This window comes from Siphateles boraxobius, unplaced genomic scaffold (genome assembly GCF_051911475.1).
Source record: "Siphateles boraxobius isolate OS27281-9 unplaced genomic scaffold, OSU_SipBor_1 35, whole genome shotgun sequence".
Classification (NCBI taxonomy): domain Eukaryota; kingdom Metazoa; phylum Chordata; class Actinopteri; order Cypriniformes; family Leuciscidae; genus Siphateles; species Siphateles boraxobius.
The window spans coordinates 3,935,383-3,952,080 of NW_027508975.1; the positions used below are offsets into that span (position 1 = coordinate 3,935,383).

The 16,698-nt window shown below is 38.1% G+C and overlaps 1 protein-coding gene across 2 annotated transcripts in view; it reads right to left on the reverse strand.

The window, feature by feature from the left end:
• Positions 1 to 16,698, reverse strand: part of vps50 (VPS50 EARP/GARPII complex subunit) — a 148,711-nt gene that overhangs the window by 111,893 nt on the left and 20,120 nt on the right. For both annotated transcript variants that reach the window (XM_077195999.1, XM_077195998.1), the window contains exons 6-10: positions 10,543 to 10,613; positions 8,953 to 9,070; positions 8,798 to 8,833; positions 8,385 to 8,467; positions 1,328 to 1,370 (exon numbers count right to left, since the gene is read on the reverse strand). In XM_077195999.1, the coding sequence (XP_077052114.1) occupies positions 1,328 to 1,370; positions 8,385 to 8,467; positions 8,798 to 8,833; positions 8,953 to 9,070; positions 10,543 to 10,613 (351 nt within the window). The remainder of the gene's footprint in view (positions 1 to 1,327; positions 1,371 to 8,384; positions 8,468 to 8,797; positions 8,834 to 8,952; positions 9,071 to 10,542; positions 10,614 to 16,698) is intronic.

Sequence of the window (16,698 nt, forward strand, 5' to 3'; positions counted from 1 at the left end):
TCTCTCCATCTACATGACATCACTAGGAACTGTGATTCAGAAACATGGCTTTTCCTATCACTGTTACGCTGATGATACAAAACTCTACCTCTCATTCCAGCTTGATGATCTGGCGGTGGCTGCTTGCATCTCAGCCGGCCTGACAGACATTTCTGACTGGATGAAGAACCACCAACTTCAAATAAACCTTACGAAGCGAAGAGTTGCTTGTGGTCCCGGCCAACCCAACACTACACCACAACTTTTCTATTCAGCTAGGTTCGTCATCCAAAACTCCATCAAGGTCAGCCAGGAACCTTGGAGTTGTGATTGATGATCAATTGAACTTTACAGACCACATTGCTAGAACTGCCCGGGTCCTGCAGATTTGACTTATACAACATCAGGAGGATCACTGAATAGTTTAGCACATCCCTCTCGACACTAACAACACACATCTGTCTTGTTCCATCTGCACATAATAAACAAGAAGCCATGTTCGATAAAAAATACATCTTTGCTTTGCAAATGCCAGTGCCTGCTTTTTCTACAGAAATGTCATGGTGCATGATGCTGGTTTTGTCCAAGCACTTGTTCTATCCAGACTGGACTACTGTAATGGTCTCCTGGCAGGTCTTCCAGCTTGCACTATCAAACCTCTGCAACTGATCCAGAATGCTGCAGCTAGAGAGGTCTTTAACAAGCCAAAGATAGCACACGTCACTCCTCTCCTCACAAAATTGCACTGGTTGCCAGTTGCTGCTCGCATAAAATTCAAGTCACTGACTTTTGCCTACAGAACAACCAATGGCTCTGCTCCCTTTTACCTAAACTCATTACTTCAGACTTACGTGCCATCCAGAAACTTGCGCTCTGCAAGTGAACGCCGTCTTGTGGTGCCATCTCAAAGAGGCACTAAATCTCTTTCTCTGACCAGCTTGGTCTGTTCCAAGCTGGTGGAATGATCTGCCCAACTCAACTAGAGCGGCTGAATCCGTGTCCATTTTCAAGAAACGCCTGAAGACGGCAACACTTGATCCATTAATACTGACACTTCATCTTCTATTCTATATCTATTATCTTTAAAAAAGAATTTTAAAAAATGTAACAAAACATACAGGTACTGCGTTAGATTAAACTGGGAAGGGTCATAGTACTTGCATATTGTTGTCCTATTGTTAGTTTAACTGGTTCTATTGTTCTCATTTGCAAGTCGTTTTGGATGAAAGCGTCTGCTAAATGAATAAATGTATGTAATGTAAATGATTTAAGGAAGAAGGTGGTCACTATAGATTCTCAGTTTGTCCTGAGCCTAAGTACAAAAAATTGGTTTCTAAAAGTCACATACCTCGATTTGCTCCAGAGTGTCTTGCAGTTTGGAATTCAGCTCACTGAGGGGGGGGAAAAAATACATGAATGACAATAGAAACAGTTGAACAAAAAAAAAACAATGTTGGTTTTTGGGCAGCACAGACAACCATTGTATTGTGTTTGCAGAGCAACACAACAAACCACCAAAACAATTATAGTAACATGTTGGAGGAACATGCATAGGCCGTCAGAGCAAGAGAGCACTAAACAACACAAAACCAGCATAATGCACCATGACATTTCTGTAGAAAAAGCAGGCACTGACATTTGAAAAGCAAAGATGTATTTTTTACCGAACATGGCTTCTTGTTTATTATGTGCAGATGGAACAAGACAGATGTATGTTGTTAGTGTCGAGAGGGATGTGCTAAACTATTCAGTGGGTTGTCTGAATGAAAGAAAAAAAAAACCTAGTCGGTCTTACGAAAGCCATGAATAATAAGGGAGATTTAGGCTCATGTCAACCACACATCAATCATGTAAAATTAATGATTGTATGAATATTTCCAGACAAAACAAATGTATACCAATGTTAGAAAAAAAAAATCAGAATAGGTTTTCTAGGACTAATCAATATAAATAATTACATAATAAAATAATTGTTTCGGACATTATTATTCCTAAGCGCTTATTTTATAGAAATAGTTTAAGCATTAACACTTTAGTGCAGAAGTATTAGTAATTCTCACCTCGTGCTCAAGGTTTGATAAGGCCGCATAAGGGCTAGCCAAAAAAGTTTAAATGTTACACTTGATTTTGATAGTCAATGCTTCTGCGTTCTCGTGAAAATGTTTGTGTTCCCTCAATAAACCTCGCATTCAATTGCAAAATGTTTAGCTTCCCTCGAGAAACTTTGTGTTTGCCCGCAAATTTTTCCCCCCATTACCTTTGCGCTCTCAAATGTTTCGAGATCGGAAAAACGCAAATCTAATAAATCTGAAGTGATAGCATATGTTTTTTGTCCATCAAAATAAAGGGTAAGTAGATGTTAAGCGGACAGTCTTCTAATACTCTAATGAGAGTTAGTTGGCATGTAGTTGTACAATTGTACAATGTCTAATGTGGACCATCAAAATAAAGTGTTAAAAATTAAAATGTTCAGTTTAAACCAGTACTACTGTCCACTGGAAATACAATCTGTTTTTTAGTTTTTTCTGCTTTTACCATTCAAGCTATTATTTCAGTTTTGTGCATATTGCTAACAGAAGGCGACCTGAAATCTGACAGTAACTGTTGAATACAGTGGATTTGTTACACTAGTGCTGCATTGATGGCTGTAATAGCAGTGCATTTCTAAATGTATCCCCTTTAAAGCACTGCCAGAAAAAATTCTAAAGCTAAAACTAAAATTAGAGAAGAAAAAAAAAATCAGACCCATCTGATCCTATTAGAGTCTAAAAGAGCCAGTGCTGGAAAGCAAACCTTTGGCTGCAATGGCAGCTGAGACTTAAAGCAACATGATACTAGTAGCAACTTTGCCGGTGGCCACGCATAATAATGATCTGACAATTAAGAACAACTGCATTTCATTTCACAAACTAACTCGGCTTGACATGAGGGATTGCCCGGCCCCTGTGGGCCAGTGCTGTTGAAAGATTAGACAGAATGCATAAAACTTTAATTAATCTACCTCTTCCTTTTCCTCATCCTTCCCCTTTTAATCTTTTTCCTTCTCTTTGAAATCACTGAATGCAAAAAGAAGTGCTCCAGCAAACTGTTCCAATAAAGTCTCTCATTTTGCCATAATGCATGATTCTTGGCATGAAGAAAATCATGCAAAAGCAGGAGGTTACTTAATATGCAACGTTGTTTTTGTGTCCTGCCAAAAAAAACAGCAGGAGAGGACGTGACCTTTTCATAAAGAAGCTTTTGAGTGCTAGTGTTCTGGACGGGTTCTTGTGATGATGGGAGAAGGCAGAAGTTCTTTATCTTTTGTGTGCCTCCATCCATCAGAGTGGGCTCGGACTCAACGTGGGTCCGCCTTTTCCTCCGGGGCCCTCAGAGAAAACCCAGCATCACGTCGAGCGGATCAATTACTTCTGACTCGCAGTTCGTCAGCACTTCTCTGAGCCACGACGTTTCCTTCAGGGAAGCCACGCGAAATCACATTTTAATGAGCTTTCACGACAGGATCCGTCGACAATAAAAACATTTCCATTCAAACAGTCTCATATCAATATTGTGCCATTAGGCAAGAAAGCAGAGAGAAAAGAACAAGTTTTTTTTTCTATTTCGGTTTCTGAACATAAATCCTGTGCTAATAGTATAGGGGCAGTGGTGTTAGATGTGATTAAATTAAAGGATGTTGCTGGATTTGTGGGCAGGGTTTGTAAAAGTTGAGTGTGCTGGGCTGTAAAAGCACACCGTTGGGCACTTTTGCAGCTTACGTCTCTTTGCAATTAAATCAGCTTTCTTGCCGAAAAGTGAGTAGACAACGAAGTGTCCATTACTGGCAGAATAAGCGCTGAGATAGTCCATAACTAGCTGTAGGAAAAGAAAGCAATTATTCGAAAAAGTTTCAAAGATATCCTCAAAATCCAAAACAGGTTTAACAGTCTGCAGAACGGAGAAGTTTTTGAGATGAGGCAACATGTGAATCACTATTTCTTCATGTTGCAACAGCACATAGTTCATGGCAAGACAGCAACTGACGGACATCATCTTAGATTTTAAAGGTGTCAAATCACAAAAAAACAAATTTCCTTTGATAGTTTGGCATGGTAGGAAATCATACTCTAACTATCAGAACGTAAAACTTTTGACTCTTTCTGAACTTCTGCAACTGTCTAGCATTAGACAGATGGATGCAATTTATGACTGTTCACTTTAAACATCAATTGGACAATCAGAAATTGGCACACATTTTTACGGTGAGTAAATAAGATAGATACTATTATTCCTAAACTCCAGAAGATGTAATGATACTGGTAGTTTCTGGTTATGTGAAGGACATGCCAACTTATTTAAAAATAAAGTCCCAAATCATTTCAGTCCAATCTGCACTGACACAATGTGAAGGTTGTTGTTAGACGATAAGGTAAAACTATTAATAAACTATTACAATTATTATTATTAATAGTTATGCTTGGGTGGCAAACTAAAAAAAACACCTCAGGTCAAATTGTTGGGGTCTGTTCTAAGTGTAAATGTAATGTTTCAAAATTGTATTTATTTCTATGAATTTTCAGCATAATTACTCCAGTTTTCAGTGTCACATGATCCTTCAAAAATCATTCTTATATGCTGATTTGGTGCTCAAAAAACATTTGTTATTGTTTTCAATGATGAAAACGGTTGCGCTGCTTAATTTTTTTTGTCTAAACAGTGATTTTTTCTGGATTTTATTAATTAAAATTTAGCATTTGTTTGTAATAGACATTATTTATAACTCTTTACTGTCACTTTTGATTAATTTAATGCACACTTGCAGAACAAAAGTATTGTCTTAACCCAAACTTTCGAAGGTAGTGTACTGTAAGAGTACTTAAAAAAATGATGAGACACCTTTTCAACTCTCAAAATTCAGCTGAGAGTGCTAAATGTGGATTGTTTCCACAAAAACCTGCTTTGAATGTTTGAAGGTCAGTTGGCAGGCACTTTGACAACAGAAATCCAGCTTTTGACAGTCTCCCCACAGACAATATGAGTCATATTCCATTTGCTTGCGTTCACAAATCTGTAGGTAATCTTCTTTACGGTATACACTGTCAATTCTCATTCTCTGTAGGTGCGTAAAAACGTTTGCATTTAATAAGCAACAGGGACACCCAGATCTGAAATCTGAGTATATCTCGGAATTTCAATCTCAACGGCTAGAGAATAAAGTTTTACTTTAGAAGTAAGGTAATAACCAAGTGACACTTCACTCCGTTATATTGACCGCAGGTGTTCGTAGACTCCCTAAACTAGACATTGGGTACATCTCTTGTAAAAATCCTGCGTACTGATTCAGGCACCATTACCCCACAGAGACATTGATATCTGCCCACACAAATGCCTCATAGCTCAGAATCTCAATGCATCTAATTAAACATCTTATCACTTTTCACTGCAGGGATCGAAACGGGGAATCCACAATGCTATCACCATTTGGATACTGAATAGTACAAAACAAAACAAAAACAAAACATCATCTATCAACAGGACTGTCCAAACCCAACTCTGACCTTTTAGAACTTACAGGTAAGGCAATGGTCTCAAACCGACCTCTTTAATGATCTGAAACTAGTGCTTCATCTATAACAAAGTTTAATTCTGTCTGCCACTCTTTTGTCCAAATTTCAAGAACCATTCAACCTGACTTGTGAGTAATGCAGAGGCTGACGTCAACCTTCCCACAGACAGCCATTTTCACCAAACTCACTGTTAGCTGGAGACTAATTGCCTGAAAAACATAAGACAAGGTGGAAAAACAACATGACAAAACATATGGCTACTACAATCTGAAGACTAAATAACTGCCAGAGTGTTGAAACCCCAGCGCACCAAGCCTACATGCCTTTGATATTCACTGGGTATCAGTGTAACGCAAAAACATATGAGAGCACATTATGCATCATTTCATAAACAGTTAAATGAGGAAGGAGAGCACGTGGCCAATCAGCTCCGCTTTGTCTCCTGCTCACTTATATCACAGCTATGCCTTTATCAAGAGAGCCTGGACTGTTAAATGCTCCCGCTGCAGGTCTTATTATTTCTGCTGCAGCAATGAGTATCTATACTATACCACCCCTATTTAATTGTAACAGACGAGAGTGTAAAATCTGACAGGGAAAATGGGACTGGTTCCTTTTTCAAATTACATCTCCTTCATTGCAGGCTTTTGTGGCCGTCCACCTTTCTAAAATCAACAACTAAAATGCAGCAATGCATTGCAATGACTAATATCCCCAATTCCAATTTTCCCTCCCCCATTTAACATTTGTAAAATAAAAAAATTAATTAAATATTACAAAAATTAAATAAAAAAATATCTGGTCTGAAAATTTGAAATGTAAATTTTTATTCAATTCTTCCTTCAAAGGGAGGGATCTTCAACAGAAGGAAATCGCATTGAGCAGGTTTCCATGTACTTGCATGGATATCAATGCAGAGCGGGCTGACTGGAGGCTGATCAGATAGCAAAATCTTCCTGTGCCAACTTAAACAGAGCAATACTGCAGAGTCACAAGAAGGCAGGTAGAAAAAAAAAGAGTGTGCAAATATGTATGAGAGAGAGAGAGAGCTAAAGACAGTGTAAACCACTGGATTAAGGGTTTCATACATTTAGCAACAGAAACTGAATAATCAAATGTAAAAATGAAACGCTGCTAGTTTTCACTGTATGAATTAAATATACAGTATACTGATTCCTATTAAAGCCACAAAAGTTATTCAGCCAAGAGCAGTGTGATTTTCACTTTGTCTTTTGTTCATGACCCCAGTTATTGCAATCCGGTTGCACTATGCATATCGCGATATACACATACATTTACGATATTTCGATAAATTGCGCAGCCCTAAAATTGATACTGCAATTTGTGGAAAATAAAAGGAAAAGAAGAACTCAAAAGAAAAAACAAATTTGGAGCAAAAAGCATCTTTCTTTGTTGACAGCCATTCAGATGTGGCTTGCAAAAATATAATAAACAGGCTTATTAAAGGTGCAGTAAGAAATTTATGAGAAACACTTAATATTTAAAACCGACACCGAAACAAACACACCCCTCCCTTCATGGTTCCACCCCAAAATAATAAACACACTATGCAACACAGGCAACCACTAACAGCTGGAGCATCAGACAGCTTGTGCAAATACAGATGAACCAGCTGACATGCAACGACAACAGCATATCTTGGTTCTGTGAAACTCCAAAAAAAACAATGGTATTGAACAGAAACAACCCTTTTTCCAATTATATTCATCTGAACTTTTCCTCTTTGGTAATATCTCAGCTATCTCTCTTTCTCCAGTCTTCCTACAAAATTACTGTATACAGTACATTACAATAGTAAGTACTTGCATCACAATTCTTAACATTATTATTTATAGAGCTGAATAAATTATATAGTCAGAATTGGCACAGAATCTCATGGCAGGTTCAACGATCACAGTTTGATAACATGTTGCATAATTACAGGGATTATGGATTTTATTTAAATTTGGTTAGGTAATATAAGTGTATGTGATGATTATAGCAATACGGTGCATTTTAGCATGCACCCTCATAATGCGATTATAATGGGATTTTGGCAAAATTGAGATTGAACTTTACCTCATATAAACGCAATACTTCGATCAAACTAATGCGATTAAGCTCATAATCGTAGCAACCATATTCAAATTAAACTTTGTGGCGTACGGCAATTTTAACCCCAGTAAACAGGCATGTAAATACTGTAATCTTATTATTACCGCATGTGCTTGGACGTACACAGATGCCGTGTGTTGTTCATACAACGTCATGAATTACATTATTCTGAAGTTTTCTCTTCTCCAAATCGCTAAACTGTCAACAACTTGCTGCACAGTCTTTGCTCCGTATCTCCAGATGCCGCGAAGAACGTGAGGGCAGCGTAGGCAAACCCGGCAATGCGATGTTCATCACGGCGCCGAATAATATCCAGTATATCCTTAAAAAAATTGTAAGCCTCTATTCCAGCATATATTCAAGTAAAACGGCTTCTTGAACTAGAAATTTTTTTTGGGATGGACTTGATTTTGTTGGATCATTGGATTTGCGATTGCTGTGATCTCATGAGAGTGACAGATTGTCCCGCCCCCACGCCAGTAAACACATCATCAGAGAAGAGATGTTGTTGCAAGAGGGAGGGGGGAAGTTCGTTTATTAAAGATTAGAGGGCACAGTGTGAATTAACAAAACAATATTAATGATGTGCACAGATAATTAATTTAAAACACTGCAATATTCCATAAATAAATCAAGGTGACTTTAAATGAATGGCTACAAATGTAATCAGTTCAAGCACGTCATTCATTTAGGAAACTCGGCATCTGGATCTCTCACCAATCCTGTCAGCGGTTCTCCACCCACCTTATACAGTTGTAGTGCTTGAATGTGCTGGCGGCCTTTTGGCATTCCAAACACAGCTGGATGGCGCCTGGATAGTCCTCCTCCTGTAAAATTAAATGCTCCATTTTACCTCAATATCTTTATCTAGACAATTTTTACAGTGCCAACATAGAAAAAATGAGTTAAAAATTTAATGATGTTAGATTTCTATCATTACCCTCACAACGATGGAATCAAGCTCATATTTAATGTGAAATTTACATTTAGAGGACATAAACAGACTAAACACTTCAATTAGAGGGTGTAAGAGACAATCTTATACCAAAGCATCCAATACCTCTAATGCATCTAATAGTTGTTTGTGAGTTCTCTTGCAAAAATGAGGTGTACTTGTGCAACATTGCACATTTGGACAGATTTTCGTGCCAACTTACCTCTAACATTTCACTCAGTCGAACATCAGTTCTTTGCTGTAAGAAAAGCAAAAAGAAGAAGGACAGAGTGTCTGTGAAACTGGGCAGCAGGAAATTAACATGCAGAGAATAGAAAGTCTCTGTTTAGACATTAACAATGCTGATGAAGTGATTACCAGGGTCTTTATGGTCCTCAAAGACTTCAGCAATCCTGTCAACAGCTGTCGGCGTCTCTGATTGGCCAGCAGCCCAAGGCTGGCTTCGGTAAAGCCTTCTTTAGCAGAACGAAGCTGCCTAGAAGCAGAATTACAGCGGTTGCGCTGATTCTACAACTCATCAAAATTTAAAGCAATAGTTTGCCTAAAAATTTAAATCAATTTTTACCATTTACTTACCCTTGTGTTGTTTTAAACCTGTTTTGACTTTCTTTCTTTCAAGGAATAGAAAAATAAAAAAAGTTCTTCATGTTCTTTTTTTAAACAACTACAATGTGTAGGGACTGAAGTGTCAAAAGGACAAAATAAAATTACATTTAAAGTAGTCCATAAGTCCTCTGAAGTCATATGATAGCTTTTTTGAGCGGAAAGAGAGAAATGCAAGTTGTTATTCACCAAAAACTTGGCATAATCTCTAGCTCTAATGGTGTCTACGCACGTCTATATTTATAGAAGAATAAAAAGCCATCAGCATGCGCTAGTGGTAAACAAATAAAGCAAGATGAATCGCACTTTGGCAATTATGGTTTTTATATGCGCTGAAAATTAGGAGGAAGCTAAAAAGGATAGTATGGACGCGTCATGACTAGGGAAAAGAGGCCAATTTTGCAAATGGAGCTTAAGACAAGTAGTATTAAGTTTTAGCGGCATGTTGCGTTGATCGATATGCCATTTCATGTTGCATTTTTATTGGCTAGTCAGTAGACGTAGGTCGTAGCAGCAAACACACAGTGAAATTACCATGCTAAATTTCTAACAATGTCAGAAAATTATTGCATACTGTCTTTAGTTGCAAGAGACCGGGACAATGGCCATCTTTGAACCCCTCTCACTGAACGCCATAGGACCACAGTTTAGGAGCCATGGCCACAGAAATCACCACGATTGGTTATCTTTTGTCTGGGACAGACCAAAATCGTACAATGTGTAACGGGCATTACACACTGTTAATATATCCGCATTTTAATATGCTACCGTTCATAGAGATTTTTAGATGGATGCCGAGTCTTGTTAGGTTGGGTAGAATCTGTCATGCACTGAACTGCACCAGAATAATGATTGATTGCATTAATCACTAAGGCCAGATGGCGAAAAGATCGTACATCGAGTCTATTGGCACATTTTTGAGAGTTCATGAGGGAAATAAACATGTTAAATTCATGAGGAAATTCTTTCACCAAACCAGTCTGAAAGATTTGTTCTGGGTGAACCAGTTCCCAAGATCAACTCCCTGATAGAGCAGCTCACCGGAGTGAATAATGATGTAAATCTCTTGCATGTCTGTTTCTCACACAAAGCCATCGTGACTTCAGAAGCCTTGGAATATAGTGCATGGGTTGTATAGAAGATTTTTTTGATACTTTTATAGACCTTTTTAAAACTTGTAAACTTTAATCCCTATTCAAGTCAATTGTTCTCTTTTTTTTAGTTCCACTATAGAAAGAAAGTCAATTTGGAACAACATATGAGTAAGAAATGATAACATAGCTTTAATGTATTAAGTGTACTATTCCTTTAAACCTGACTTTCAACATTTTGTAGCTCTCTGACCTTCGTGCATTAGTGCAGATGACTGCGGCCAGCTGCAGGTTGGTCTGCAGAGACGTCACTCTCTCCAGCTCCTAAAACAACAATGATTTTCAAGTTTTTTGACAGAGTTTATCTAGAACATTAGGCAACCATTACTTTGGTATCCTTTGAAGCAGAAAAGACAATTGAGACAATGGCTATGACCTTCCTTTCATATTGCTGGATATTACTTCTCACAGATAACCGTGATTCTAACCTCTGTGCTTAATGGGTTCAGGCCAGAGACACTCTCTTCTATTAGTCATGTTTTTCAGGCCTGTTATGAACAATAAAGTGAGAGAGATGATAATGGCGACAAGCTTTCATTATGGGAATGAGAAAAGCAGCACAATGAGAAAGAATGTGCTCCTTTAACCCACACTGACATGTCCACTAACAACTAACAGACAGTTGAAGTTCATAGCTTTTTTGCAAGGTTTTTTCTTCCCCCCTCATACAATCTCGGTTTTGAAGAGCACAGCTGTCACAGCCTGAGGTGAGCTCACGCCGAGTGACCCAGTCTTTCGAAGCACATTAGATCTGGGCAACAGAGCCAGCCTTCAGCACCGAAACATCATCCCACTATCACGTTAAAGATAATTATTTAACCAAAGAATACGAGGTGGAAAAATCGATTCCACAGAGAGGTCTGCAGAAACAGAGGCTCCTTATGCAAAGCGTCACAAGGAGAACCGTTCATTCTTCAGAAGGCTATCAGTAGCAAATACCCTGAAGAATGCTTGAAGGTTTCTGAGAGATGAACAGGCCGTATTGAGCTTGTGCCTTGAGAACATCCTGCGGGCTCCAAATTACCGTTGAATAAATGACAGTACAAACAGGAATTAAACAAAAGTGCAGTGTTTAATTTGTTCTGGCGTTTGATCCACTGATAAACACATGGAAGGCGTGAGGTTAACAGAGTGTCTGTGCTGAGGAAACACAGGCTGATGGTTTAGCCAGGCATCTGCAGAATAAATCTCTTTGCGATTTATTCAGCGGAATCTCTGTCTCTGTGAGACGCAGGGCTTTTTCAAGTGCCCTTGGAGTTGCCCTCACTAGAACAGGGAGCTGAACACAGCCATATCCTCGCTGAGTCATAGGGTCCTTAAGGGATCCAGTGGGCTTCAGAGCTCAAACAAGAGTGACTCACTGTCTCCACATGCACACCACAGAAAAACACGGTTGTCATTCCTCTTCTGAGTGATAAATCCCTAAGATTTGGGTTCTTAAAAAACTAATTCCACAATTAAATTCAATCAAATGTAATTAAATATACAGGTCCTTCTCAAAAAATTTGCATATTGTAATAAAGTTCATAATTTTCCATAATGTAATGATAAAAATTAAACTTTCATATATTTTAGATTCATTGCACACCAACTGAAATATTTCAGGTCTTTTATTGTTTTAATACTGATGATTTTGGCATACAGCTCATGAAAACCCAAATTCCTATCTCAAAAATTTAGCATATTTCATCCGACCAATAAAAGAAGTGTTTTTAATACACTTAAATAAATATTAAAACAATAAAAGACCTGAAATATTTCAGTTGGTGTGCAATGAATCTAAAATATATGAAAGTTTAATTTTTTTCATTACATTATGGAAAATAATGAACTATCACAATATGCATTGCTAATTGTTTGAGAAGGACCTGTAACCAATACATACAACTGTCAAATACAAATAACATCAAACAGCTTAAAAGGTTAGTTCACCCGAAAATAGAAATGATGTTGTTAATCACTCACCATCGTGTCAATCCAAACCTGTAAGACTTTAGTTCATCTTCGGAACACAAATGAAGATCTTTTTGATGAAATCTGAGAAGTTTCTGCATCTCCATTGACAGCTACGCAACTACCACTGGCACTTCAAAAAGTTTATATGTGAATAAAAGCCTAAATTCAATCTGTTCATCATATAAAGCGATCGACTCTCTTCAGAAAATTTTGACTAAACCGCTCAATTCATATGGATTAGTTTTTACGATCATTTTATGAACTTTTTGAAGTGTCAAAGCGTCAAAGTAATAGCTGTCAATGGAGGGAGAGAAATCCCTCAGATTTCAACAAAAAGATCTTCATTTGTGTTCTGTAAATGAATGAAAGTCTTAACGACATGAGGGTGTTCAGCCAGCTATTGTGTTCCATGTTTGATTTTATTTTTTTCCAAACCAGTTCAGTGCAAATCCCGTCAAGCAGTACTCTGGTTAAGGTGTAGAGTACGCTGAACGCTGTTTGGTTTGAAAGACTTCGGTGTGAGTTGTTCCATACACCGCTACACTGTTTACAATAGATATCAGGCCTTTTGCCTATGAAACTTTTGTTCGCCATATTTAATTTGTAACAGGAATAAAAATTAGGCTGTGAGGGATAGAAGTACTGTTGTTAACGTTGCCAGTTGTTCAGGTGATGAAACATCTCTCTAAATGAATTTAGTTTTAGTTTAAAAACATAAAACTTTAACAATCATTCTAATAGATAAATGCACACCACTACTATATGATACAACACTGTTGGGTCATAAAATGGGGGCATTTATATAGCGCTTTACAATCATTTCAGGGATCTCCCTTCAAACCACCAATGCGCTCACACACACCAGCTATAGGTGGAGAGGAGAGAGAGGGATCGAGCAATTCAGTGGATGGGGATTATTGGGAGACCATGTTTGATAAAGGCCAGTAGAGTGAATGTGGCCAGGACACCGGGGTTACACCCCGACTCTTTTACGAGAAGTGCCATGGAGTTTTTAATGACCACAGAGAGTCAGGACCTCGGTTTAACGTCTCTTCTGAAGGACGATGCTTGTTACAGTATAGTGTCCCCGCACTACACTGGGGCGTTAGGACCCACACAGACCACAGGGTGAACGCCTCCTGCTGGCCTCACTAACACTTCTTCCAGCAGGAATAGTTTTCCCAGGAGTTTTCCCATTCAGGTACTGACCAGTCTCAACCCTGCTGACATTCCTGACTGCTTTCCATCTGATTTTAACGAGCGCAAACATTTAAAGCAACAGACAATGTAACCGCAGAACATACTTATAATAAACAGAGCATTATCGTCGAGCTACGCAAATATACTTATTGTGGTAGTTATCTTTATAGTTACCGTTCTTGGTGTGAATTAGCCTTCACATCCAGCCGGTTGTTCTCTCAAAATAAACCTCCGTCAGGCTGATGCAAGACCCCACCGCTTCAGGTCGGGGTCTTCATCACCCTGTCGGGGGTTTATTCTGAGAGAACAACCGGCTGGATGTACATTATCCCACTATTTACGTAGCTACTTGCCACATAAGTAAATAATTAGACACGAAATAGTGATCTGAGTTGAAATATTTTATAAGGTCTTTAAACGCAAAGCTTCCACGGAGAGAGCAGTTGCAAGCACGGCAAGTTCAAACTAGACGGACATTTAAGGGATACGGTATACAGTCATACCACTTATTACACAGAATTTCGACACATAAATAATTATGGGGATAAAACATATTTATATCAGATTAAACTGTTAGATTATAGGATAGCAAACGGGTACGATTTTAAAAATGTGCAAACCAAGTCACAAAATGGCAGCAGTTGCTTTTGTATGAAACGAGAGAGCAAGTCCACGATACGGATGGCATAATTAATTAACTGTACACAAAATATTGATTCGAGTTTCAATATTTTATAAGCTCACCAAAAGCAAAACTTCCACAAAGAAAAATCGTTCCTATCGTATAGCGCTGCTGACTTCAATAACCCGGATGAGCCTGCGTTATCTGTTTTCAGCGGTTGTTATCTGGGAAGAACATACCGCTGGATGGCGCTATTGACAAATCAGAATTAAGTATTCCACAGAGCAGTGTAATAATGTTGCATAGAAGCAAGACTAAAATTATGCCTGCCCTGACCTACCGCAGCCCCTAGTAAAAACGTATATTAAGTATTAGAATTGCTGTGTAAATGCATTTGTCAACGCTGAGCAGCATTCAACAGTCTGTGTAAAAACCCCTAATTGCCACTTCAGAAGCACTTCTGTGCCACATTTACAGTTTCAATTAGTCATAATTGTGGTCTGGTGTGCATAAACCAAAATAAATGCATCTTTACACAGCTGACTTAAGGCTGCTCTGTGCCTGCTCTAAATTTAGTGGACAGATGCAATGCTGCATAAACACCAGGCTAAATTATGCCTGCTCTGACCCACTCCAGCTCCTGGTATTAAAATATACACTTGTAATTATTTGTCTAAATATATTTATGCCACCTTTGAGCAGAATTAAACAGTCTGTATAAAAGACACCTAAATGCCACTTCAGAGGCGCTTCTGTGCCACCTTTTCAGTATAAATTTGGCCTAAGTACTGATAACACGGTAACATCAAACTTTATTGAAATCAACTGTGAATAGTTACGGCTTAGACGTTTCATTTCAGTAAGGATGCCGTCTTAGAAGTTGACATACACATCAAGGTTTTAGTAAACAGCCCAAGTGATGCGATGCACCACTCTTTGACTATGTGTGATAAAGACAACAAAATGTATCACAAGAAATCTAAAAGCATGGGCTGCCTATAATACAGCTCAAAAGCATGGCTGAAATCCCATCTAATCTCTGAAAGGCCTGGGACAAATGCAGGCTGCTGAGGTGTAAAATGGCTTGTGGCAAAGCACCAGCAGACTTAAAAGCTCTTCAAATGGAGGAACAAATTACCATTCTTCTCTCAACATCCATCTGGTGAATACTCTTAATGTCCGTTGTTTAACACATCAAGGCTTAGGTGACCCATTGAATCCTAGTCTTTCCTGAAGCATTCTCATGTTAAGGTTACAAAACTGGTCTATACTTCAAAACATCAACTTTTGCTTTAAATAGATAAAATGATTTATTCCAGTGATGTGAAGGTTTTTTTTATTCAACGTGCATTCTAAATGTTGTATAAAAGTATATGAGAAGGCATGAAATATGTTATTTGTCCACCAAAAATATCTAACGCTTTTTGTGTTGGCTTACAATGACTCAAAAGGCAATTTGGTGTGACATGACTCTAGCAGAAATCTTTAAATGTGTCTGGGGTCAGAAGATGAATAGCTTCATTCCATTTTGGATGAAGACATGTAATGGGCGACACAACGTGAAGCATGCAATTTCTGAGCCACTAGCATCACCAAATGGAAATGTCTAAATATAACTGCATATCTCCCATTGTTAAGGATAAAATAGCCAACTCACAGTAAACAGCACACCAGAACAACTTGAGCCAGTTGAACTGCAGGTGGACAGAATACAAAATGTATCCGTAGTTTCTTAAGGACAGTCTAGATATGAAATTTAAACAGATTGATGCTGAGATGAGATGCAGAATTTAATGCATCAAAAAGAGTTGTGATTTTATCACCAACATAGTATTTTCTTCGCCATGTTACAGAAAGTGAAACATACTTCTTGTAAATTTGTAAGATTTAAAATATTAAAAGAATCACATATTCTTCAGGAGTTAGTCCAATACATTTTTTGGACAAAAAAAGACATGGGAATGGAACTCAATTTCATGCTCTGATGTTATAATTAAACTATTAAATCAAGAAACAAAATTGACTATTGCCTCCTTCAATGAACACGATACATCGTTCAGTCATTCAAGCTTCGTCAAGAAAGAATCCAAACACACCAAACAATTCCACACAATGACTGTGAGGTGAAAGCCTGGCACAGGATCAAAGCAAAGCATTTCTGGATGAGAATATCTTCAAGAGAAATTTCAAAGTGATCCAAAGTGATCCATTTTCAAAGGGGTTCATATAGTGATCAGGGATGTAAGAAAAATATGACCACAGGCAAGAGGACACGGAGCCTTAACTATTCCTTCTACTTCCACTTTGATCCCAAATTGTTATAGTGATGAAAATCACTATCTTCAGCATTATCTGCAAAGCACACTGCACAAATATTATTGTAACACATATATATTTAGAGAGTTTAATTGTTTAACCGGCAAGGTAACTAGGATGCATTTACAGTCATCATGAAACAAAAGTCCAGGTTACAGTGAGGCGGGAGTGACAGTGGGAGTGAATGTGACAATTTTCTGGATGATTTAAAAGCAGTAATAGGAATTTTATAATTTTATGAATGCAGTCTTCTTT